Consider the following 27,596-nt stretch of genomic DNA (forward strand, 5'->3'; position numbering starts at 1 on the left):
ACTATGCCTGGTGTGATAACACCTTGAACAGCATGGTACTGGTCCTCTATGCTTGTTTTCCTTGGCATTGAGAAAGAGCCTGTTATTTTATGTGAAACTTTTTCTTAGAAAGTTTCTTCCTTGTTTCTATCACAGTATTTTACCAGAATACTATTGCTGTCTGATTACTTATACATCAGCCTTAAATTCTGTTGTTGCTACAATACAATTTACAGGCAAAATCATTTCAACATGTGTTGTGATGTCTACAATAGGCTCCAAATTTCTGTTTAGTATATATTGGAGAGACAGGACAGTATTTCTTTTGGATTTACATGAACAAAATATATGTCATAAAGTACAGCTTGATTTTGATATTGCATGCACCTGAGAAATGGCTTAATGGATAATTAGAGGGGGATTGTTTTCCAATCTGCTGCTCATTCCTAGAATTTTACATGCTGAAGTTGTAACTTGTGTCATATTTGAAATCATTTACTTTGGGATTGAAATACATCATACAGTTTGGTCTTCAGTTTGTCATAAGAGGCGACTAATGGGATCAGGCCTTCAAGCTCCCTGACTTGGTTGATGCATGTCATTCTATCCCAGTTGTGTTGGTCAGTGCTCATGTTGTTAATCACTAGATTGTCTGGTCCACACTCAGTTATTTACAGACCACTGTCATATAGCTGGAATGTTGCTGAGCTCGGCATTAAACAACAATGAAACATTTATGAAACGAAGTCTTTAATACTTTTTTAACTGCAGTCATTTCTTTTTTTAACCTACCATTCATAAATTTGGTGAAATTGCACTTGTCATGGCAATTTATCACATGTCAGACTGTCAGACTATCATGCTGCCCAGTTCAGTGATCAGAACTGAGGTCAGTAGTCATGCAGCAAGTCCTTGTCATTATGCTTACCCAGTACATTAAAAATGTAACAGTTGAAGGTTCCTGAATCTGAATACCACAGGATCAAGCCACAAGTACCCCACATCCCTCGTTAGTGTTGACAGCTACACTATGAGGAATAAAACCCAGTTCTTCTACTACCTACTCTGGCATTAGCAGAAACCAAATGGTATCTGGGACGGTATCTGTGTCAATTCAATGTGCCTGTGAGGTTTTAGACAGATAAAGATACCACCAGTCTCAGCTGATAGCTAGGGCAGCAACCCTGTGGGTGATGACATCACTCAAGCATAAACGCTTCTGCCTTATATCAGTGAAAGAAAAACTTTACCCAAGTAGCTGAGGTCATAGGGCACCCAACACAGATCAAAATATCTCCTGATTTAATCTTCCCACTAATTCATACTAAAACTGAATACTTTGTGCCTCAAACATCGACAGATCTGTGATAAAGAATTACTACCAGGACAATATTACCCTCAAGTGTACATAAACACATTCCTGGAAGATCATTTCTCTATGACTTGTGTGAAGGCTGGTGAGGATGGGGCCATGGTGCTGTATGATTTAGATGCAGTAGTCACAGGGTGTAGTCTAAATGAGGCATAGCTTCAGGAGTCCAGCTATCCTGCTATAGGTCTGGGAATTACCTGTAGCACTCTGTGAATGGGTCCTGCTCATTAGTCTAGCAACCTTTGGCCTGCCAGCATCTTCAGGCCAGGGCGCCAAGGATAAGCAGGGGGTGTCTGCCTTCATGGATAATAATGTGGCCTCGAAGTTGGCAAGGTGTGGTGCCATTAAGGACAAGGCTCGAGGACAGGTACATTCTGCACGTTTCATGCTCAGTTTGGTGTTAATGTTATGTAAACATATGATGACTGGTGTAATGTTATACAAGTTATAATGGTACAATATAGTTGTAGAGTAAACTGTTTGTTTGGGATGGGTATGGGATGCCTGTATTGTGCATTCTTATTGCTTTGTAGAATGATTCTTATTGACTGAACACAATCTGGTTTATTCTATTATTGTGAATATTTTGTAAAAAAATATTTGTTTAAATCATGAAAGTGGCTTATTTGAAGTATTTTATTAGTGTTAACTTTACATTTCTAACAATGTTCTCAGCCCTAAAATATAATCACTTGCGACACACTCTCAAATACTGTGTACACTGTACTGGTGCTTGACCTGTGACTGTGTTGTCATCACTTTCTTGATAGAAGTGTAGAATAAAATGAGGTAACTTTCTACATTTTGTGTTTGAAATCACTGAAAAAGTGTCATTATCATTCATCAGACTGAAGCCTGACTACCAAACTGATCAATCTTTGCTTGTAGCCTGTTGTATTTTCTAGAATTTATGTTGTGGTTGTTCTGATTATGGACATAATTTATATTATTGATCTTTGGAAAAAATGATTGATTAATAGATTATAATTTGATTAATCAGATCTGTATCACCTATAATGTGTGATGCTGATGATAAATTTCTGGAGTTTTCTGTCATTGTGTATTTATTTTCATAAAAATATATGTGACCATTCTGAAAGAGAAGTTTTTTTCCTGTTTCCTTATTGTACATTTCATACTAATCGAGCCAAACCTAGAATTGATTTATTTCCATTGTGCAAAAAAGAAACTTATTGCGTCAAACAGAAATACCACAAGAGCTTAAAAAAGTTAAATAAATAGCTTTCTCTACTAAGACAATGTTTCTCACAATTTCAATTCTTTTATCATTATCTTCACATAAGACCTGAATGAAGATAGCAGATGTAAACAGAGAGAATGGCTTTGAGAGCACACACACCACATGTTTACATTCATGTTCTGCAGAATAGCTTCTCAGTGTTGAAAGTACCTACCAAGCACCGTGCTCCATGTCTGTAATGGTTTACTTGAAATGAAGCAAATCATTGTAAGTGCCATCCAGTTCCTCCTCCCTCACAAACCTCCTCCCACCCACATGTAATCTCCCCCCTCCCAAGGATACAGCAATCACACTAACTGATGTTCCATGTAAGTTATGGGTGTGTCCCACTACACTGTAGTATTTAACACTCTAGTCTGTCTTCATCAGGTACACATCCTGGTGTTTGGTAATCAGAGAAGGAGGGAGGTGGCTGTGACATAACTAGGAGGAATAGGTGTACTTCAACATACTGCATTGAAGTATTCCTGTGAACATTCCAATTTGAGCTGTCAGTGTTTGAGGGGCAAGTTTAGCTTGACTTTGATGAGGTGTTGATGAGGAGGGCTGACTGAAGGACACACTTGAGTTGCTACTACTTGAAATATATTATGGCTGGTAAATGCTCATAATTTTTACCTTTGCTGTTTCATCAGAGTTCCACACCAAAACCTGGGGAGACAGAGACTCAAGTCAAGGAGACGAAGCCGGAGAGAGAAGCCAAGAAAAACAAGAAAACTAGTCAAGGTAGGTAATACTAGGTAGACTTGTTTCTATAAACTGACACCTAGTGGGATCAGACAAAGTGTCAGGTGAGAGTTCAGTTTACTCAAGATTTCTCAACTAAACAAAAGAATCCTTGGTATATATGTATCAATTTGTAATAACATCGCTTAGGCCAGATCAACTGTTTCCTTGTTTCTTAACTTGGGTTAAAACAAAAATGTTCATAAGATATGATTCCTCTACATTCTTTGAAAATGCAACATGTTCAATAGATGCGCATTCCACAGGTTAATAGCATGAGCAGCAATCAACACCAGTGAAATATAATTACAATCAGCCAAACCACACACTATGACCACCTAATCCACTGTATATTTTCACCTGCCCCGATCTCAGAAATTCACAGAGCCAGACAGAATATCCTAATAGCTTACATAAATTATTCTCATAAAATATGAGTACATTGTATAGTTTTTCTTCATTCAGAACTTGGGCACAATGTGTGAAGCTCATTTCTGGTGTCCCCTGCCTTGATGTTGCTGGAATATTGCTTAAAGTAGTGTAAAACCATACTAGGTCACTCACTCATTCAGACCTAGATATGTTTCTTATAAACTTTCTTACCCAAAAATCAGTCAGAAATTAATAGTTGGGATTATGTTAAAAATTCATTAGAGATGAGGCTGCTTCTGGTTGAAATTAACAATGGGTTTGCATTCTTGGCTTATCCATGTGGTGCTTAATTAGGATGTGAAAATTGGAAGATGTTTTTCATTACAGTAGTGAGGCTAATAAGTTCAAGAAGATTTACCTCCCTTTGCAGTGCCAGAAATATTCATGACAAGAAGACACTTGTACATCGACTGCAACTTGAATTAATAATAAACCATATACAAGGGGCATTCAAAAAGTAGTCAGCCTTATTATATTCTCGATGTCCAATGATTGAAAAGCTTCCATTTTATTTTGAAGTAATCATTAGCAAAGCCATATCCAAAATTTCACATATGTGGGTAATGTGGTTAACAAGATATTAGGCATCACAACACATTGGGGTATAATATTTCTTTAAAAATTGCAGAAAATGAAAAATGGTACCTCTTGGATAATGGTATGATATATATGATATTTATAATATCCTATAAAATATATTCAGTATAGTATTGGATGACTTCCCGTGATAATCAACATTCAAAGATTTGGATTGCTTGATTTATATTTAGACAGGGGCTGTTTTGGTTTTTTAAGGACACCCCCATTTTCATCTTTCAAAATCATTGTGTCCAGATATTCAAGCTGGCACTGTTTACAGTATATTGAGAGCTGACACTTGTGTTACCATTCAGTATTTAGTTTGAACCCTTGGCATCATCTATGAATAAGTGAAAACATTAGAATAAGTTATGTCCTTATGATTACGTCATCTGAAAGGGGATGGGTAGTGTCTCCAAAACAAGCTCTTTCAGAAAACATGAAGGGGGTGGTCACTTTGCAAGTGATTGTAGTTTCAAATTTGTGATGCATTTAGCATGTTTCTTGCACATTTTGCAGATTTTGTGATGTTTTTGGGGTTTTGTGTTTGGGGGTACCAAGATAAAAAGTGAAACAAAATGGGGATCATGAGGCTGGAACATAGCAAAACCAGTTTGCTTGAGGTTGACAGAAAATATGTAGACAAAAAAACAGATGCATTGTATATTTTTCTAGGTGAGGCTGACTACTTTTTAAACGCCCCTCGTACTTTGTGGTCTCTGCTATGCTGAATCAAAGATGCCTTCAGCAAATATATTTATGGAGGCTAAAGATGTCTTTAGATATCATACCTCATTTAATAGTGAAACTAGTATTCCATTCAGTGTGAGGCACTATTCTGTGTCGATGTATTGATAATGTTGTGACAGGTTTATTAAAGAAGTTCTTATCATGAAACAGTAAACTTAGTGTTCACATCTGTCTGGAGCAGATAGCTGAAGGCAGGTAAATGATGGTTTGTTGGTATATGGTAACATGCTGCTACTGACTCCATGTCTTGATGTAGTAGTCAGGCATCACATGGAACTTGCTGATACACACACAGGTAACAGCTCTTTCAAACAGTTTAGAAATGTACACAGTATTCTTGCATCAGTAAACATTAAAAACATATTTCTTTATTTGCATGTAAGTTTGGGTTCTAATTACTGTCTAAAACTGTAGGGTTTGAGTGAGTGAGTGAGTTGAGTTTTACGCTGCACTCAGCAATATTCCAGCTATATGGCGGCGGTCCTGTAGGGTTTGAATGCACAGCATGCTGATTGTGCAAGTAGCTGTAGAACGTATAGTATTCTTATGTAATAACTCACTCAGAGAACTGTTTGAAACCAAATATATTCTTAAAAGGTTCTGTATAGTTCTGTACATCACACGATTTCATGTATCAAAATAATCTCACCTTCTGGATATTCAAGCATAGATTGCACCTTTTGCAGTCAACTGATGTTTTATCTGGCTCAAACTATCAGGTGGTCTTGAAATGGCCTTGATATTGCACGGACAAGGTTTTACACTATGTGAAGCCCATTTCTGGTGTCCCCCACTGATATTGCTGGAATATTGCTAAAAGCGGCGTGTAACGAAACAAACTCTCACTAACTCGGTTATTTACTACGTTAAGGTTTGTGTCATGTTACTGGAAGATTGTTGAGTGATTCTTTAAATAACACACTTACACTCGCACACAAAAACACACATGCACATGCACAAACACACGTGCACACCCACATTAGTGAGTTGTTGGGTGATTCACTAACTGTGTAAACAGTTGATCAGCTCACTGGTGTAAGAGGAGCTTATGTAATACCTTGCAAAACATGAGTGCTATAACTCTCAAACTAAACTACCTACCTAAGTGTTTTCATGCTCGTGTTGAGGCTTTTGTGATTCCGGATGTGTTTATTAGCCTTGATATTGAGATAATATATCGGCTACCCTGAAGAGACAGCTGTATCATATGCATGTGACAAGGTATGTTCTATGAAGGTGATGGTCACATACTATCACACTTTGTCAAGAACATCTACAATCTATCTGAACATGTATGGACGAAAGTGCAAGAGGAAAATGCCGAATTCCAGCAATATTTGATAGGACTCCCAATGTTTGCAGGTTCCAGATGACTACCTGACACACAAACAAGGAGGTAAACTAGTATCCTATAAGCATTGGTATCAAGGTAAAGTACATGCTTCATTCCTTACGTTTCCAGGTGACACTGGGCAGACACCTGAAAAGAACAAGGACAGGTCTATGGAGAAAACAACATTAGTCATATCAGATTCTCCAAAGGGAACCAGTTCCAAGGCATCAGAGAAGAAACCCCAGGTACATGTACAGATGTTTACAGATGTATTACCAACTTACAACAGTCTTTTGTGTTTGAGGAATATGTCTCTTTATATGCTGGGGAAATTGGGAAAAAAGAGATCCAAATTCTTTCATTTTTCCTTATCCTGACTCATGTATTTTTGCTTGTCTCCTTTCTCTTGCGCACGTTAGTGGAACACTTGTATCTCCTTTTTGAAGCTCCCTTCAATAAAACAGATGTAAAATCACTACTCCCCACAAGTTATCTCTCTCGCCGTTTTGGCGGGAAAACGGCGCCACCCGTCTTCCAACGCTTCACTCTCTCCTTCTTCACCCTAGTGGACGGTTGGGAGAGCACCTGTGTCTCCAATACGGCACTATATCCTTTGATTATTTATTTATAGGGGTTTAGGGAGTATCCTTCAACAATATGGTTTGAAATTTATTCGTGATTTTTTGACTGTTTTATTCACGGTTTTGTGCATTGATTGTTCAGTTGTTTACATTTCATGAAAACCTGTTTCTAGCTGCACAACAACATGTACTTCCAGCTCTCGCTGTAATCTTTATCAGCATTTAACAGAAATTTAATTTCATAAATAATTTTCTCTGTACTTAGGGTGCTAAGCGACAATCCAGGCGACTTTTACAGAGTCATGGATAAACCGGCTGAGTCCCTCATGAGGCTGTCTACTGCTGTCAGGCGGGCACTTACTTCCATCCAGTGACCTGCGGTGTCCTCGGAGGATGGGCGCTCGATGTTGTCCGCCATTACTTCAAGAAGGGCTTCTACATCGGACAACCCTCAATGCAGACGAAGAAGAAGAAGCCATCCTCTACGCAGAATGAAGCCTCACACCCTTAAGACGTCTTGCAGCTCTACAGGGACTTCTGCGCAGACTACGAGGACCTTTCGGCCGACATCGTCCCGATGGAAGAGAGATGACTTCATGATGAGCCGCTGCTGATCATCCCAGAGATACAGCACGCAGTCCGAGTTACCATCTACACTGGCGGCAGATGAGCGATCCCTGGGCCATATCGCTACCAGCGCAGAGAGGGCAGCTCTACAATCATCGCAGACGTTCAACCCAGGGCCTTCATGCAGCAGTTCTCTCAGCAGATAATGGAGATGATGGAGAAGCGCTTCCCGCAGGAAGAGCATCGCATGATGGACAGCCACAGGGCTCTCATGCTCAAGTCATCACCCGCAGAGACGACCTAGACCTGCACGAAGGACAACACTGACGATACATCGGAGAGGCCCTCCAGCCAAGCTAGCTCCAGGATCAAGAGCAGATCTACGCTACATGATGTCAAGGAAGAGAATGCAGCACTCACGTACCTACTCTACAGGACATCAACGAGCCTGCGCGAAGGAAGAGACATTCATCCGACCGAGATACATCGTCATCTGATGATGAGACTAATGAAGAGCATTTGCGCAGGCCATCTAGCAACGAGAGACGTCCTCAGGACTCAGATGCTCAACAGACCTCTCTCTACTCGCGCGCCAAGGTCTTCGCAGGACGAAAGCCTTCATGAAGGAGAAATAGACATTCCCGGACCTAATTTGGCGTCATAAAAGCAGACCTATGCTACATGGCGTCAGCAACCTGCCCGCAGGGCGGCGCGCAATCTTCAGAGACCGTCAGCAGATGATGAGCCTAATAAAGGACCTTCACGCTAGGCTACCTTACAACACCTTAGAAGGGACTAGAGAGACGTCTCGGACTCAGACCCTCAACAAAAATTCTCACCTGCGCCGAAGGTCATCTGAGTTATCTTCAAGGGCGCCAACAACACCTGCGCAGATCATCACGGGATTCACCACTTAGGAATACATTGCCAGGGAAGGCAATCCCGACTAGGGGAAGCTCACCTACATGCAGATCGCCATACAGACAGCACCATCGACCGCCACGCAGATCGATCGCAGATCTCCAAGGATATTCAACCATCATATACCAGTGGACATGCGATGGCGGTATCATCATTTTCTGACTGGACCTAAGCGTCACCCTAGAAGGGAAAGATCTTCACCGTAGCAAAGACTGAGGGACATGTATTAAAGTTCAAGAGGGGTACTCTTGTCCGAATTCATCTCCGGCGCGGACCTTCAGACTGAATCCAGGACGGGATTCACATAGATAGATATATCTACATCAGAAGAAAATAATGGGACTCATGGCCATATAGAGATCTTCACTTCCGTACAGATCTGCAGATATTCACAGTGGCGTAGTTCAGCAGCAGCCTTGCTAAGGCTAGGAAACTACAAAATCATCAACGACTCCCTGGGTAGAATTTACAACAAAGTTCAGCATCAACTCTACAATTATGACGCTTCATTGAGATCGATGTATGCAGTCTATAAATAGCAGCACTGAGGACGTGAAGACTTCAGCTGATCATCTGTATAAAAGGACGACTGCATTATCTTCAGGACTGAAGTAACAGTCACAGCAGCCAGGAAAACAGCCTACCTACATCGGTATTACGAGGCAAAATATTTCGCACGTTTACCATTCAACCCTCGATGCGTGGTCACTTTCGTGTAACTCGAAGGCTATGGACAAGACCGAGTGTTGATAAGATATCAGCGGCGCACTAGATTCTACAAGGACCTTTTTCCCGCTACACCGTGGCGTCACATGGCGGGAAGCCAAAGGAATCAAAATGCTTTATTTTGATTGGACCATGAGAGACAATGCCCTCGCGCCTTAGAAGGTCGGACGTGTAGTTCACATGTCAGGAAATGGGTTACAAGTGACAACAACCTGTCAACGAGAGGAAGGCCTCAATTACAGTCCAGTTAGATGGGACCTGCGTTGATTGGACTGCCTTCATCGGGTTAGAAGACCTTCCCTGTCACCATTGAAGAGCGCATTCATCAGATTTTAATTGCAGCAACATCGTTGGACAGACTTTTGGGTGACGGCAGCCAGACTACTTTATATAGACTTCTAACGATGGCAGTCACAGAGTCGGACATCGCTTCATTTCCCTTACGACGCGGCAAGGGTTTCCACACGATCTAGATACAAGCCATTGTATTTCCAAAGCACTACTCTCTCGTTATTACTCTGAAGTGGCAGAGTCTGTTGGGTCTTCTCACATCAGCACAGGACATGACACGCAGAGGTAGTCTACAACTACTTTACTACAGGTCTTCGTGGAATGTACATCTGACGATCCGGACCCCTTCGACTCCGTTGACAGACTAAAACCATATCTAATATGGTGGACTCAGAGATCCGAATGGTTGCAGAAGCACCTATTTAGCAGAGGCGAGTGCAAGACTAGCATCTCTATGTGGACGCATCTCTCAAAGGTTGGGAGCACACCTCGACAACTAAGTGTCAGCTGGGATATGGACCAAAGAAGAGAAAGATCTGCACATCAACATGCTGGAAATGAAAGCAGTGATAAACGCATACTCCACTGGACCAGCATTTGAAGAATGCTTTCATCTGACGGTACATACAGTCAACTCCACAGTGGCGCTCTACATAAACAGAAGGATCAACAAGGTCGGGCGAACCCTTCTGGACCTCTGCTTTCAACTGTTCAGCATAACAGACAACCTGAACATCCACATAAGAGCATGCCACATTCCAGGAGCCAAGAATGTGATAGCAGACACACTATCCCGTCCAGCGCCAGCCATCCCCAACAGAATGGATGCTACATCCTCAGATCTTCAAGCAGATCATACACCAAGAGATGGAGCCACTAATAGACCTCTTCGCCACAAGATTCAACAATCAACTGATAATATTAGATCTCACCAATACCAGATCCACGAGCATGGGCAACGGGCGCTTCTAAGCATCTCCTGGGAAGGACTAAGCGGCAAGCATTTCCACCACCAGCTCTAATACCAAGGGTGTTGCAGAAAATCAGTCAGACGGCTGGACCTACAACTGATTTTGGTCACGCCTTACTGGCCAGCGAATATGGTTCCCCATTCTCATACAAGAACTAGGACCGCCTCAACTGCAACTACCAGAGTGGACGAATCTGCTAGTACATCCTCACACAAAGCAGGCATGACGGCAACCCAGAGGTGTTCGGCTACACGCGTGGACTGTATCAGCAAGCGTGCTTGAACAAGAGAGATATTCCGCCAGGGCAGCGAAAGCAGTCACACTAGCTCTCTCACGCCAGAAGTCTACACGTGTAACTTGTACGCGACAGTTACAAGCGAAGCTTCGGAGGAACGGTGACATACGCTTTGAGGACCGGCTTCACAGCCATAAAAGCGACAATACCCCTCAAGTGGCGGACTACCTTTGTCACCTAAGACAAACGGCGGTTAAAGGTCAACACTCTCAACATACCGAGCGGCATTGAGCTCAGTTATCAACATGAGGACGAGTGCAAACTGGCGAAAGTACCAGAGTTACTGGCCTTACTACGCTCTTTTTAAACTGAGGAGGACCAACAACAGAGATTTAAAGCTCCGGTGGGACCTCAACATAGTTTTACGACATCTCACCAGTGACGCCTCTACGAACCATTAGATAGGACATCTTTTGAGTTCTTGACGCAGAAGACTGCTGTTCCTAATGCGCCCTTAGCAACAGCAGCAAGGATGTCGGAAATACATGCTCTGGACTTTGAGAGAACACGATTTGATGAAAATCAAAACATTGTGCATATAGGACTGAGATGGGACTTCATAGCAAAGAATCAACTGCCAGGTCAACCGGACAGACAGTTCCACATCCCAGCACTATCATCAGTCCTTGGACCACAGGATACGCAGGACCTATCCTTGTGCCCAGTAAGAGCATTGAAAGTCAACCTACAAAGATCCAGGACCAGGAGACGGAAATTCAAGCGTTTTTTCGTCCCGATGTCAACAGCGACACAGACGGAGGTCTCCCGCACTACGATATCAATCTGGATCAGATCTGTCGTACTACAGGCCTACAAAGCAGCAGGACTTGATCCTCCAAGAGCCTCCAACCCACACGCAGTTAGAGCTCTGCGTCATGCTAACACTGCTTCTACATGGGAATTGCTCTATCAGGACGATAATGATGGGCTGCTTCTGGAAATCGGACATGGTGTTTGCCAACCATTACCTGAGGGACATCGCCACCGCAGGACGCGTCTCGGCATTCACCATTTTGACGCCCACTTGTTGTCGCACAACAATTGACAGTCCCTCAAAGGCACTGAGACGGAGTCTCGCCCTTTTATCACATGACTTGCAAAAGCCTACACTCAGGAGAGTTCAGCTTTAGAGTCTATATGCATGTCTAGGACAGACTAGCATAAGTGATATGACCCAGTACTTGTAAGGATACTCGTGACAGGAAAGGGTCGCTTCTCCACTTGATGCTCGCATCAAGAGATGGAGTTGCAAAATCCACATAAAATGTTAACAGAAGCAAGGACCAAAAGTTAACAATTGTGGTCCCCCCATCAGAGAAAGCTGGAAGTAAAGGGTTACAGCAGCAGCAGGGCCTAGCAGTAAAATAGAAGTGCCAACAAGAAGTTCTATAGGGGTATACAAGATGTAAATCACTACATGGAATCCAGAAGTGGCTTGACCCACCACCAACCGTGACGGATTCTGCAAGCAAAATACATGAGTCAGGATAAGGGAAAAATATGTAATTTTCTGAATAAAATTGATATTTTATACTTATCCTGACTCATGAGGTAAGCTCCTCCCAATCTCTTCGCCAGACACTTTGGATTTCCCTGTAAATTAAAGTGTCGGGCTAGTAATTCGGAGAGAGTGAAGGCGTGGGAAGACGGGTGGCGCTGCTTTTCCGCCAAAGCGGCGAGGGAGATAACTGCGTGGTGAGTAGTGATTTTACATCTGTTTTATTGAAGGGAGCTTCAAAAAGGAAATACAAGTGTTCCACTAACGTTCGCAAGAGGAAGGAGACAAGCAAAAATACATGAGTCAGGATAAGTATAAAATATCAATTTTATTCAGAAAATTACATTTTGCAACTTCAAATTCCATTTTTTAAATATACATGGGGATAGAACTACCATACACCCATGGGCTCAGCATTCAGTACAGCCAGGCTTGGAATCTAACTATGCATGGTTGTTCATCTTATTGAATGATGCTTCCCTTTGATAGGGCTTGTTGAATGATGTTTTTCCTTAGAATAGATTTAATGGATCTTGTTAAGTAATGCTCTTTGTCATAATAATAATAATAATACTTTATTACCTCGAAATCAATTCATTTTGCATCAATACAGAGTTCTTGTACAAAGGAAATATAGGACAAGCAACACCACAAGTAACAAATGATACATAAAACAAACGCACCTGACATACATACATGTATCTTTAACAATCATTTAAAAGACGAATGCTGAAAGGAATGAATGTGTTTTGACCTCTATTGGTTTTAAAAGACAGCAATAAATATCTCCTTCCAGAAGGAAGCTTATAGATAATTTCAAAACTCTTTTGTCATAAAGATACAACAGATTTTTAAACTCCTGCTATTTTACCTGCGATTAAAACAACTTTTTCTAAACGAGATTTGTTAACCAGAGATAAGGAGCCATACCAACATTGGAACGAAAAATGTTAAAACGCTTTCAAAGAAACAATGATAAAAGAGGGATAATACACATTTATTTACGTTAAAAGATTGCATCTTGCACAGGAAATGTAATCTCTGTTGACATTTTTTTAAAACAGCATCTGTATTAGCATTCCATTTCAATTTACTGTCTATAATTGTGCCAAGCTATTTATAATCATGGACAATGTCCACATCATCACCATTGATACACACAGGACTTGGAATACTTTGATTGTTCCTGAAATTCATAATAAGTTCTTTTGCAGTGGATTTGATGGATCTTTTGACTGTGCTATTTTCTATGATCGATCTTATCGCTTATGTTAATTCATTCTCTTTGTGTGATGTTTGAATTTGATCTGATTAAATGATACTTCTTTCATAAATGCCATCAAAAGCACTGCTTGAAACTGAAAATATCTGTGAAGTAATAATTGCATTTGAGTTAACATGCACAAATATTGTATGTTACGAAAATAGTTCTCATGAACACTCGTCAATCAATACAAGAAGGTACTAACATTGATATAGAGAACTAAAGCAAGTCTACTTCTGGCATCAATGACAGCAGATGTAGCTGAGTACCATCAATACAGGATGAAGCCGGCTGTAAAAACATAAACGCCCTCACTTACTCTTTCACCTGTTGCCATTTCCTGAATCGCTGTTTAAAACCAGAGCTGTTTCAGGCGTCAAGTTTGTTTACATAGGCAGGTTAAGGTAAAATCCTCAAGTGCACACCTCTAGAATCTGCATATTTCCAAGGACAATCAGCATTGTAAAGACTGACTGACTGAGTTTGGTTTTACACCGCTGTTAGCAATATTCCAGCAACATCACGGCGGGGGACACCAGAAATGGGCTTCACACATTGTACCCATGTGGGGATTCGAACCCGGGTCTTCGGCGTGACGAGCCAACGCTTTAACCACTAGGCTACCCCACCGCCCATCAGTATTGTAAAGAACAGCATAATATTAGTTTAGTGTGATCATAGCGATAAAATACTGGTGTTGTCTTTAGAGGATGTTGTTGTAGACACCCTTGCTAAAAAAGTCAGGTTGCTCTTGTCTATGACATTTATATATCAGATGAATGTTAATATACATGTCATACTAATGTGATTAACCATTAGGTGAATATATTTGTTTTTGTCCAGTTATGGTAAATTCAGTTATTTTAACTCATCTTATTTTGATAGTTATTTTTTAGTTGCCAGTTCTGTATGTTAGTCTGTGATGTTCTACCTTATGATGTTTCGCAATATGTTTATACTGCAGATGGTTGTGAATCTATTCAGAGAATCTCTAATCTCCGGCACAAGAAATGATCCTTGTTGTAATTCTAATTGTGGACATTTATGATTTGGGTTTTGGTTTGAGTAAACCAACATAATTTTCAATGAATACTCATAAATTCGATTTTAAAGCCAATTTGCATCCTTATACAGTGTATGGACAGACTAAACAATTTATAGTACAAATATGAATACATAGACAGACTGTTTACAGTTTATTGTTGTGGAATTTGAGACAATAAATAAACTCACAGTTTGTCTGTGTGGAAGTTTGTCAGCAAATATTACGCCCTAATTGAACAAGTATAGTTTTCCTTAGGCTCTGATTCTCCCTTCTCAATGGGGTTCCTTTTCAATTTAAAAGAAAATGTTTCTTTCTTTCAAATATATATATATTTAGAGACTTTTGTCTACCAGAAAAGCTACAGTGTGGGAGTATTTTCCATTTTTTTTCATAATATTCTTGCACATGATGTATAGTTTTCAATTCTTCCAAACATAATTATGCTTTGTTGCATTGGATACTGAAAACATCCAAATGTTTTACTTATGTGCTGCTCTGTTGTCATCTGCTAATGTTAATGAAACATGCAAAGTGGACAGGTTTGGGCATCAAGCACACTAATGCGTGTTATTGGGGGCCAAACCTATATCTGGAGAGAAAAATGCAAAATGTCATCTCATGTTTCAGTCACCTTAGAGCTTTAGTTTGCAGAAAGTAAAAAATATGAGTTAGGTGAGATTAACCCCCAGCCTACTTCTGAGGTTGTACATTAGCATGCTTTATCTCTATACAAACATAGTTACAAATTCTCCGACACACATGGATGTGACATTATTATCAGTGCATTTATCTTGCAGTCTCAACTACTGAAGAAATATGTGGAGTACCTGCATGTATCCTCTAGCAAACACAGCACCTGCAAAAACACTGACCTGGCCTTCTTAAATTATTGTAGCATTTGACCTGTTTACCTTTGATGTAAGTGTTTTATTTCGTCACTGAATGAAACATCACATGTTTCAGACAAGAGCTGAAGAATCGCTTGTGGTGCCAAACAGTCCAGAGAATGGTCTGGTGGAAGAACCTCGCCTTTCTCCTAAGGCTTCCCCCAAATCCAAGCCACCATCTAGACTGGCTAAACTGAGACAGGTACGTCAGTGTGTATGTTTCTGGTGTGAAGCAGTGATCTGCCGCCTTGTGGGGAGGGAGAATCCCTCATCTGTTACTCTGCTGGGGAGAGGAATCTCTCATCTGTTGCGCTGTAGGGGAGAGGCTGTCACTGCTTACCCAAAGGAGATGGGTGGTACATTCTGACAGATAACGTCATGCAAGACTTAAACAAGAGATGTGCTTTAGGCTCTGAACATACTTCACTGTTTACATTCCCTCTTCCATACATTTACTGCTTGGATTCTTGGGGATTGGATCCATTCCAGCTTCTTTATAAATTTCCATCACTGTTGCAACATGGAAAATAGACATGTCATCAGAATATCACAGATGAGTTGAATGCCAGCTTCTTTGATGTTTGCTCTTTTTCTAGTTATGCAACAGATTTGATGGTTTGTAGTCACAGTTGCCTCATTATGCATATGCAGCCACAGATATACCCTCATGAGGAAAATTGAAAAGAGCCTCCCAACTAATGTTCTGTCAGTGAAAAACTACACTGTATGAATGCTGGTATTGTTGATTTCTGTTTTGAATTATATATCATATATCTGAACTCATTGTCTGCTCTTCAGTCAGAGCTTTACACTGATATTGTTACTCATTGCATCAAGTAGAGCCACATGCAGCCCCAATAAGGTTACAATTATTCTATAAGGGAACCCTCAATGGGATGTACATAGGTTGCTATAGTTGAGATGGGTATGAGAATGGAATCAGGGTGATTGTTTTATTATATAATGGCTTCAGCTGGTGCATGTCTCTAAAGAAATGATTATTTGTTTGAAACATAATTCCTAGATTAAAAAATAATCGGAATAAGAGTTCTAAGAGACTAGTATCCTCGTCTTATCTAGACTTGCGAATTATGAGGATAGAATTCCTATGTACATCCATGGCTCTATCATTCACTACAGCCTTGGAGAAAGGCTTTAACTACCTATGCCCTTTGGCCTGTAAGACAAAGGGTCACGTGACTAATGTCTGGGAAAGAGATGGCAGGTAACAGAAATGTACAGCTGTCATACCCATATTACCTAGAAATTTTCATTTTCCTGTGTCATCGGCAAGAACCCCAATTGCGATATGAAGCACTTTATGATAATCATTTCTTCAAGGATTATTTTATATCTATATTTCATTTATGAATGACTTTCTCCTGCTTATTTGTTACTTTTAACCAAACTGCTAACAAACAAGCAAATCAGTGTTGAAGCTGTGTGTTAGGGGATAAAGCTCCACAAATCCCACATATATCCACTCATGTCCCTGCTCCAACTGTGTCACCTTGGAGCCAAGGGGCAGCTGAAAACATGATGTTCAGGGTAAAGAAGTGATTTGTGTTTGTCATTTACAGTTGTAAAAGAACAAGGCTGTGGTATCTGGTATACTGCAATTTAGTCATTTAATATTCCATGCTGGCATCCAGTTTATTGTTAAGACATTAGGTTGTTTGTTGTTTAATGCCACACTCAGGAACATTCCATCCGATCTGGAGATAATTTAGTCTAACAGATAATCCAAGGATTGACATTATTAGCATTGAGCTACACAATTAGGATACGATAACCACCCAACTCACTGAGCCTGACTACCTTCCTGTTAGTTGAGTCTTGAGACAAGCAGTGTTGCCTTGTATGACATGGTCTCTTAAAGAAACAACACTTATATTTAGATTAGTATAAACAATGTTACTAACACTTACAATGGTGACAATAAGTCTACATGGTGACTGATTCTCGCTTTCCTTTTTATACACACAAAATATGGTACATCTAGATATTTTCTAACAGTTTGCAAGTTCCTGTTGCCATGGTGGCCTTATTCTGAGGATGTAGTCTACAGCATCAATCTCACCCTTCCAGGTGGGCCCGTATTGTTTTTACTTCTATTTTTACTCAGTCGTCTAAATAGTGTGGAAGAATCATTCAGTTCCTGTAGCGGTGGATTATTGTCAGGTAGGTATTGGAGAACTGTAAGTGAATACTAAAGCCTCTTGTAGGCTCTGCTTATTGTCACAAATGTATTCCCATCTGACAAAGGGTCAGGCTCCATCTTGAATTATGATCTATCATTTACATGACCGATTTCATTATTGTTTCATTATATACAGATTCTAATTGTGGCATATACATTTTTTTCATCCTTTACGGTATATGGGTGTAGATTATGTTTTCAGTGGTTTATTCTTGTCATAACAGCAGCTGAAACTGAGATTTTGTAGATGCATAATGTGACTTGGGCATTATTCCACAATGCTTTCAATGAGCTAAGATGGTTGTAGCTCCTATACCTTAACATGGGCTCAGGTAGTCATAGCACTTTGATTACTTTGTCGAACAAGGGCCCCATCCACAAAGTGTTCGTAGTGTTATAAGCTGTCGTAACTATATAGTCTATTATAAGCCTACAAATATTGTAGTTGTTCAGATGGATTGTGGATCAGGCCTCCCAGCCCGGTCTGATCATTGCACCCTAAAGATGTGGATTCATTGCTTGTTCTGTCAGCTGCTGCTTTTTCCTGGCTGACCTAGACTAACGCTTAGTCACTGAATATATATAGTTTTGATAGTAACCCTTAATCCCATTTAAATTGAAAAAAAAGAGTAGACTTGCTTCATTTGGGTCTTTAGCAATGCTGGGAGGGCTAGGCATGAGGGAAAATAATGTGGTTCAGGGACTGTGAGACAGACTATGGCGGACCCTCTGTACCTGTACCAACAATACAGAGACAACCATTGAATTTGATAGTTTCATAGTTGTGACCATTATTCACAGGCTGCTGTCATACAACTGACTTCAGCATCATTCTTCATTATCATTAGTGATTCAGATTACCAGGGAGTCTGCTTATTGACCCAGAAATAACCCATTAGCCCTTCTTTTCTTATCAATATGGGACCCCTGCCTCTATATTTCCTACACATGTCCTTTCATTTTCGCAGGTCACAAGTCACTGTAGTTAACACTTCTCATTATGGCTACTATCTATACATGAAAGTATAGTTTCTTCAGCAAACATCTGGTCAGCATATCCCAGATGCATTGATTGATGCTCATGATGTCAATCATTGGATTGTCTGGCCCAGACTCAGTTATATACAGATCTCTTTCATATATTTGTATTATTGCTGAGTGTTGTGTCTGGCCCAGACTCAGTTCTATACAGATCTCTTTCATATATTTGTATTATTGTAGTGTTGTGTCTGGGAGTCAGTTCTATACAGATCTGGCTATCAGACTCATATATTTGTATTATTGCTGAGTGTTGTGTCTATACAGATCAGTTCTATCATATCATATTTGTATTATTGCTGAGTGTTGTGTCTGGCCCAGAGTCAGTTCTATACAGATCTCTATCATATATTTGTATTATTGCTGAGTGTTGTGTCTGGCCCAGAGTCAGTTCTATACAGATCTCTATCATATATTTGTATTATTGCTGAGTGTTGTGTCTGGCCCAGAGTCAGTTCTATACAGATCTCTATCATATATTTGTATTATTGCTGAGTGTTGTGTCTGGCCCAGAGTCAGTTCTATACAGATCTCTATCATATATTTGTATTATTGCTGAGTGTTGTGTCTGGCCCAGACTCAGTTCTATACAGATCTCTCTATCATATATTTGTATTATTGCTGAGTGTTGTGTCTGGCCCAGAGTCAGTCTCTATACAGATCTCTAGAGTCATATACAGATCTCTGTATTATTGCTGAGTGTTGTGTCTGGCCCAGACTCAGTTCTATACAGATCTCTATCATATATTTGTATTATTGCTGAGTGTTGTGTCTGGCAGATCAGTTCTATCATCTCTTTCATATATTTGTATTATTGCTGAGTGTTGTGTCTGGCCCAGACTCAGTTCTATACAGATCTATTTGTATTATTGATCAGTTCTATACAGATCTCTATATATATTTGTATTATTGCTGAGTGTTGTGTCTGGCCCAGATATTTGTATTATTGCTCAGTTCTATACAGATCTCTATCATATATTTGTATTATTGCTGAGTGTTGTGTCTGGCCCAGACTCAGTTCTATACAGATCTCTTTCATATATTTGTATTATTGCTGAGTGTTGTGTCTGGCTGGCCAGTCAGTTCTCAGATCTCTTTCATATATTTGTATTATTGCTGAGTGTTGTGTCTGGCCCAGACTCAGTTCTACAGATATCATATATTTGTATTATTGCTGAGTGTCTCTTTCATATATTTGTATCATATATTTGTATTATTGCTGAGTGTTGTGTCTGGCCCAGAGTCAGTTCTATACAGATCTCTATCATATATTTGTATTATTGCTGAGTGTTGTGTCTGGCCCAGAGTCAGTTCTATACAGATCTCTATCATATATTTGTATTATTGCTGAGTGTTGTGTCTGGCCCAGACTCAGTTCTATACAGATCTCTTTCATATATTTGTATTATTGCTGAGTGTTGTGTCTGGCCCATCAGTTCTATACAGATCTCTATCATATATTTGTATTATTGCTGAGTGTTGTGTCTGGCCCAGACTCAGTTCTATACAGATCTCTATCATATATTTGTATTATTGCTGAGTGTGTGTCTGTGTCTCAGCCTATACAGACTCAGTTCTATACCCAGATCTCTATCATATATTTGTATTATTGCTGAGTGTTGTGTCTGTGTCTCTCTTTCATATATTTGGCCCAGATATTTGTATTGCTTGAGTGTTGTGTCTGGCAGAGTCAGTTCTATACAGATCTCTATCATATATTTGTATTATTGCTGAGTGTTGTGTCTGGCCCAGACTCAGTTCTATACAGATCTCTATCATATATTTGTATTATTGCTGAGTGTTGTGTCTGGCCCAGACTCAGTTCTATACAGATCTCTATCATATATTTGTATTATTGCTGAGTGTTGTGTCTGGCCCAGACTCAGTTCTATACAGATCTCTATCATATATTTGTATTATTGCTTGAGTGTTGTGTCTGGCCCAGACTCAGTTCTATACAGATCTCTATCATATATTTGTATTATTGCTGAGTGTTGTGTCTGGCCCAGACTCAGTTCTATACAGATCTCTATCATATATTTGTATTATTGCTGAGAGTGTTGTGTCTGGCCCAGACTCAGTTCTATACAGATCTCTGGCCCAGAAGTCATATATTTGTATTATTGCTGAGTGTTGTGTCTGGCCCAGAGTCAGTTCTATACAGATCTCTATCATATATTTGTATTATTGCTGAGTGTTGTGTCTGGGCCCAGACTCAGTTCTATACAGATCTCTATCATATATTTGTATTATTGCTGAGTGTTGTGTCTGGCCCAGACTCAGTTATATACAGATCTCTATCATATATTTGTATTATTGCTGAGTGTTGTGTCTCACAGTACCAACAACAAAAATATATCAAAATAACTTCTATTTAAACTTGATGAGGGAACATGCATACTTTCTACGAAGAAACATAGAGCACATCATTGAGTGAATAAGTAAGGTTTTAAACTGCTTATAACAATATTCCAGCCATATCACAGCCCAACAGAAATGTGCTCCACACATAATAACCATGTCAGGAATCAAACCCAGATCATGACAAGAAATAACCACTTGGCTGCCCCACACAGCAATGATTAGACACAAGCTAGAAAGGTTTCATTTTTTGTCTTATCGCCGAGAAAAAGCAGTTTCAAGTAGTTAATCAACTAATCAACGGCAGAAGGTACAACCTGAGAGTAGAGTTGTCACACTCTCTCCAGAGATTCAGGCATCAGTGCTCTCATTAACTCTCTACAGGAAACATATACTCCCACAAATTACTACAGCTCATACCACAACCATTAAAACTTCTCTGGACTGTATGTAATTCAACTGAGATTTCTGATGTATATCCTTACTTTTAGCAGACTGACCACTTAGTGTATTTGTTGTCCCTATAACCTCTCCAAAAAGGATCATGTTTTTACATGGATTTAGAGACTGAGGCCACAGGTTTACTACATGTGAACGGAATACACGCTTCAGGCAAGTTAAAAATATCTGTTCATGACTGGTTGAGGGACCTTGTCTTAATCTTCACTGTGGTCTAATTCCTATGAACTTAAAAACTGCTCTGAGTCACATGATGAAACATGTTCAGGCACTTGAGCGACCTCTAAGAAAGTGAATTAACAGTGAATATATTTAGTGAAAGGACCTTTGAAAGTCAGAGACAGCTTTCCTTCAGAAGAACAAGAAATGGGTATTAAAGCTGAACTCTGTCAGAAATATTTTCTTTTTAAAAATATCTTGTTATAATCATTTTATACATCGGATAAAAAATACATCCATTAGTCTTGGCTTCAACATGTCAGTACTTTTATGTAGACTTTTAAATAGAATTACCTGAAATCCTTCCTTTGTTCTTATTACAAAGGTATATATTTACCCACATGGTCAAATGGGAACCTTTTCAAATTTCAGTTAGTAGCATGTTGCAAAATCACATTGTTTCTACAGTAAACAGAAAATCTGTTTCTTTGTTGACCCAACCCCTCTGCACATACTGTGTGTGTATGTTGAAGTAATTTCAGTAACTCAATCCATCTGCAGTTCCTACTCTGATCAGTATGAACCATAGTGACAGGGAGAATTTACTGTTACAGCACAAAGGGGCATCTAGCAGACATTTAGACACATATCAGTGCAACCCTGGCTAGAGCCTCCTACAACCTTGTCCAGACACGAATACCAGAGCAGTTTCAGTGATTACTGTAATCTGATCAAAGGGAGCTAATTCTTACAGAAGAGATCTTCTTTTGATATTGATGTTACTAAACTGTCCTATCAGATTTCTTCAAAGAGAAATATGTCTGTACTGTTCAATACAAAGTACCTTAAAGGTTGATTTGACTGGCAGGCTCTTGATTGATGGAATTAGTGTTTGCAAATTTATCTAATCTGTTTGTTGTGATCTAGAAATTCTAGCTTATAACACTTTTCTTATTTGAACTTGAAATGTGATTCCAGTTTATGTATTTTGGATCGTTACTGATCACATTACAGTTCAGTAATGTTCATTAGCGTTCCTTGTTCCATTGATAATGACCATATTCTTAATATCTGTAATAATTTGGTAAGATCTATTCAATTCCCAGAAATAGCATCTTTCAGTGATTAATCCCTAGTGTGTGTTGGTAGAATTGGTCCAAAGCCACCTATACTTAATGGATCAAAGGCCTGATTCACACAATGTTTGTAGCACTATGTAGTTCGTAAGCCTATTACTTTCTTACTAACTTACTTACTTATTTAATTACTTAATTACCTACTTCGGTAGGGCAGCAACAAAGGATCGCCACTCTTGTCTGTTCTGGGCTAGGTGCTGAATTGTATCCCAGGTGTGGTTTATAGTCTTCAGTTCAATCTCCACTGTTCATCGCCAGGTGTTCTTTGGCCTTCCTTGCTTCTGTCGTCCTTTTGGGGTCCAGTGTAAAGCAGTGCGTATAATATTGCTGGGCTCCTTCCAGAGAATATGGCCAATCCACCTCTATCTTCTTCCATCGTAAGCCTATGATAAAGTATAAAGTTATGATAGGTCGTAACTTTCCGAACACTTTGTTGATTGGGACCCTTGTAGTCAGACTAAGTGACTTGGTTGCTTATGATATCAATCTTTGGATCATCTGATCCAGGCTTGATTATTGAAAGTCCGGTATCATACAACTGGATTATCATGGAATGCTGCCTGTAAAACAAACCCAACCAAACAAAACACTAGTGCAGTGCATTTCTTTTCTGTTCCATGTAAACATCAGTCTAATTAGAGTCTCTCTTGATCTTTTGATTGAATTCAAGTGACAGAATATTTCTTAAAACAGCAAAACATTCCTTCAGATATTTATGGCAAAGGGGCTGGAATTGACATCACAATAAAGGATTCTGAAATTCACAGAGTTCAAGTATAACTCCAGCAAAATATATAAACATGAGATCAATCTGATAATATGCAGGACAAACAGTAACCAAAATACTGAATCAAACTCCCCATCATCAAAGATGAGGTGGTGTTTTTGTAGCAGAGCTCTGAATGCTAGGAATGGATGAGTATGTTTGTGTTAGTGATCATGTTAAAGGCAGCAGTGTGAGCTGGGAGTCACAGCATGTAACATGATCGCCCCACAGCTCCTGGCCACTGCTACATAGTTAATGGAAACATTACTGGCATACACTACTTCCTTGTTCCACGCCTCCATGTTAATGTTGTGTGTAATAGGCTTCATAGAGCTCATCATCGGTACTGTGCATGTTTTATTGTCTTGACCCCAGCATCAAGGAGGGGGGTCTGTGCAGATACACAGTTATGTTCTGTTATAGTTGTTTATACATTAAATTTAGCTCACCTGTAGGTGTGTAACATGGTCATGTTCCCCTGTATGTGTTTAGTATAATATAAAGCGAGGCACTATTACATACAGTCATGTTCTGTTATAGTTGTTTATAACTTAGCTCACCTGGCTACCTGTAGGTGTGTAACATGGTCATGTTCCCCTGTATGTGTTTAGTATAATATAAAGCGAGGGGTCACTATTACATACAGTCATGTTCTGTTATAGTTGTTTATATCTTGAAATTAGCTCACCTGGCTACCTGTAGGTGTGTGACATGGCCCTGTTCCCCTGTATGTGTTTAGTATAATATAAAGTGAGGCACTATTACATACAGTCATGTTCTGTTATAGTTGTTTATATCTTGAAATTAGCTCACCTGGCTGTTTACTTGTAGGTGTGTGTGTGACATGGCCCTGTTCATGTGTTTAGTATAATATAAAGTGAGGCACTATTACATACAGTCATGTTCTGTTATAGTTGTTTATATCTTGAAATTAGCTCACCTGGCTACTTGTGGTTGTAAGACATGGTCATGTTCCCCTGTACATCCTTAGTATAAAAGGTAGCCTTGTGGTTAAAGCGTTCACTCATCACACTAGAAACCTTGGTTCGATTCCCCACTTAGGTATTGCTGGAATATTGCTTAAAGCAGCATAAAACCAAATTCTCTCATTCTCTCTCCTTGAGTATCAAATATAATGAGGCATTGTTACTTACAATATTTCCAATTGTTGTTAACAGAAATTTTGCTCACTTGGACAGTGTGGCTGAAAGTGAAGCTTGGCAATGTCATATAGTGAAGCTGTAGTACTACAGACTAAAGCTAATGAGATTTAACAAATTCATGAATTAAAAAAGCAAATAATTAGCATAATGTATATATTGCCAGTGATATTACCCTGAAGGTGGTGTCAAGGCTTATGAAGGTTCACAGTAAACATTCACTAGTTGCTAAGGTGATCGACACAGTGCCTACAATCTTAAGTATTTTGAGTGGTTGATTGCTTGTATTATTGACACAACTGACTGAGTTTCATTGTCAGTGACTGTAGGTTTCTAAGCCATGTTTGATTAACTTTAATTTCTTACATTTTCATTCTTGTTTCTATTTTAACCAGGTCCAAAGAGGCTCTTATAAGCCCCATACATATGCTACAATGGTCTTTGACACTTTGATATCCTTAGAGACCATGTTCAAGGGTCTGACCATTCTTTGAATAGAAAGAGATGACAAGAGATTTTAGTCCTAGAAAAAAAATACATAAAAATTCACACTTGTACTCATGTGAGAACAAATTTGTTAGTAAATCATCCGTGCTCCTTGAAATGGTTCTTTATGAAGAATGTTTTATGCTGATGATTGTTTTTCTACTCTGATTTATTGCACTGTGTCCACATATGTTCTTACAACTGATACTCTTCATTGATCTACTGTCAACTCCTAACTTATAGTTAACTCCTATTGGTCTAGGAGCCCTCTATCATACGCTATTCTTGTGAGCTTGCTAAAGAGCATAAAAGTTAAGGGTCCTTGTTATGACTAGAATGTTAAAAGTTAATGACTTTGGGGGATAAGATTCTGATACTTTAGGCCTCAAGGACTCAACGACCCCTTTAATGTCAAGCCCTGAAGTGACCTGGTAGTTGATCAAGGTGACTTGAATGATTGAATGTCATTGTGACCCAGTGACTTGGTTTGTTCTTCATGTTTTCCATCATTGGTTTGTCATATCAACATTACATTATTCCTTAAAGTGTAGCTGGCTAAAAGGGTTAAAAATACACTCTCTCTGTAATGGTATTGTGTAAAAAATTCAAAATTCACCCAAATGCAAAAACATGCACTTGAACCAACTTTGTACCATTGTTTCATGTTAAAAATGAGAATTGAGAGCTGTTACACAGTTATCATCTGTGGTGCCTGCCTTAACGTTTTTACATTTTGAGGAGAAAAGCTGGAAGAGTGTACTGTACAAGCTATTGAAACTACGGCTTCTTCCATGCAGACACGCAAGCAGTGCATGAGGTTTGGAGATCCATGTGTCAGATATGTTTCACAAACAAGGTAGATCAACAAGATTTGACGTCACTGTTATGGGGCACAAGACTTACATGGTACATATAATAAATTCATACTGAATCACAAATGTTAGTTTGAAGACTTTCTCGGCATATTGAAATCCTCACAACTTTCTTCCCTGCCTCAAACTATGGAGCAAAATGTTTAAGTTGAAGCGATACATCTGTCTGGTTTGCCAGGGATATAAAGAAGTGGTGATTATCTTACACCTGACCTTGCTATAGTAGCGGAGTGGTCACATCCTCGCCCTTGTACAGGGGATAACCTTCCCAGTGTGTAATAATGAGGAATATGTGGAGGGTATAGACAATATCAGGTTTCCTCTACAGCCCTGGCAACATGAAATACCTAACCAATTAGCATTGCTTGGAACTGCTGCACTGTATGTGTGGATGGGGAGGACATGGAACAACCTGGAGCAGTAACCACCCAGGGGGAACAAGTGACCACTACACTTTGAAGTGACCTGTCCAGGAGCTTATTGCATCCCTGGGATGTTATCTTGATTATCACCTGGAGAGTACCAGACCTGACCCAGTTTGATGCCTGCTGATTCCGATGCCACAAAGATGTAATCCCCAAGGATTAGATTTCATCTTGGGTTTGAGTGGTAATGTATTGTAATTTGTTTTGGTTAACAGGTGTTAGCTTGTATGAGCTTAGATTATGATCTTGTTATTGCTCAGTTCTGAAGATGGGAGATGTGTATTTGTTCAAAGTTTATTATGTCCTGGTGAATATAAAGTTTGTTATGAAGTGCATCATGCAAAGTTTGCATAAGATAACACTCTCATTGAAGCATATCTTAATGTGATAGCTTGCTGATAATGTTTGCACATTTGTGTCAATGTAACAAGTGATAAAGCTCAACCATTGATACACAGTCTTCATGTGAGTGTCAAGTATACTACAGCAGCTGAATACTGTACTGTCCAGGAATGCAAGTGTCCGAGGAGGTGATGCATGGTCTTGGTAAAGTAGGTAGAAGTAAGACACCCACAGGTAGAAGCTATCTCATGTTCTATGGGTGCACAGATTTACATCAATCACTTCTTACTATCTCAAGCGGTGTTGACAAGATGACAAATGTGATCCATCATGTCCCCATTATAGAATATGAAGGCGAAGGTCTTGCTGGGCTCATACTCCTCCAGTTTATTATTTCAAAGGAAAAATATATCTTTATGGATATGATAAGGTTATGCTTTATATTTTAAGAAAGGCTGGTGACTATACAGCTTTGAAGCATTTGAAATATTTTGATATTTTTAGTCCAAAGCAAGTTATTTATAATACAATACATTTATGAACATTATAGTTGGTTTTGTTTTCAGAATCAAAATGATGTACATATATTTATTTTGGTTCTTCCGCAATGGCATCTCCACAACACAAGTATGTCATCATATAGGAGGTTAACGGTAATGAGTTTAAATTAACTGCCATTGTAAGCCTCCTGTCAAGTAGTGGCCACCTTCACAA

General features: G+C 39.5%; 1 protein-coding gene across 1 annotated transcript; it reads left to right on the forward strand.

The window, feature by feature from the left end:
• Positions 1-1,582: 1,582 nt before the first annotated feature.
• Positions 1,583-18,569, forward strand: LOC124288050 (the record flags this gene model as incomplete). Its single annotated transcript, XM_046724621.1, has 5 exons — positions 1,583-1,718; positions 3,248-3,338; positions 6,562-6,677; positions 15,555-15,680; positions 18,480-18,569. Coding segments are annotated over 5 exons (559 nt in total), but the record flags the coding sequence as incomplete, so codon positions are not given.
• Positions 18,570-27,596: the final 9,027 nt, after the last annotated feature.

This window comes from Haliotis rubra, unplaced genomic scaffold (genome assembly GCF_003918875.1).
Source record: "Haliotis rubra isolate DU_JTF1 unplaced genomic scaffold, ASM391887v1 Scf410, whole genome shotgun sequence".
NCBI lineage: Eukaryota > Metazoa > Mollusca > Gastropoda > Lepetellida > Haliotidae > Haliotis > Haliotis rubra.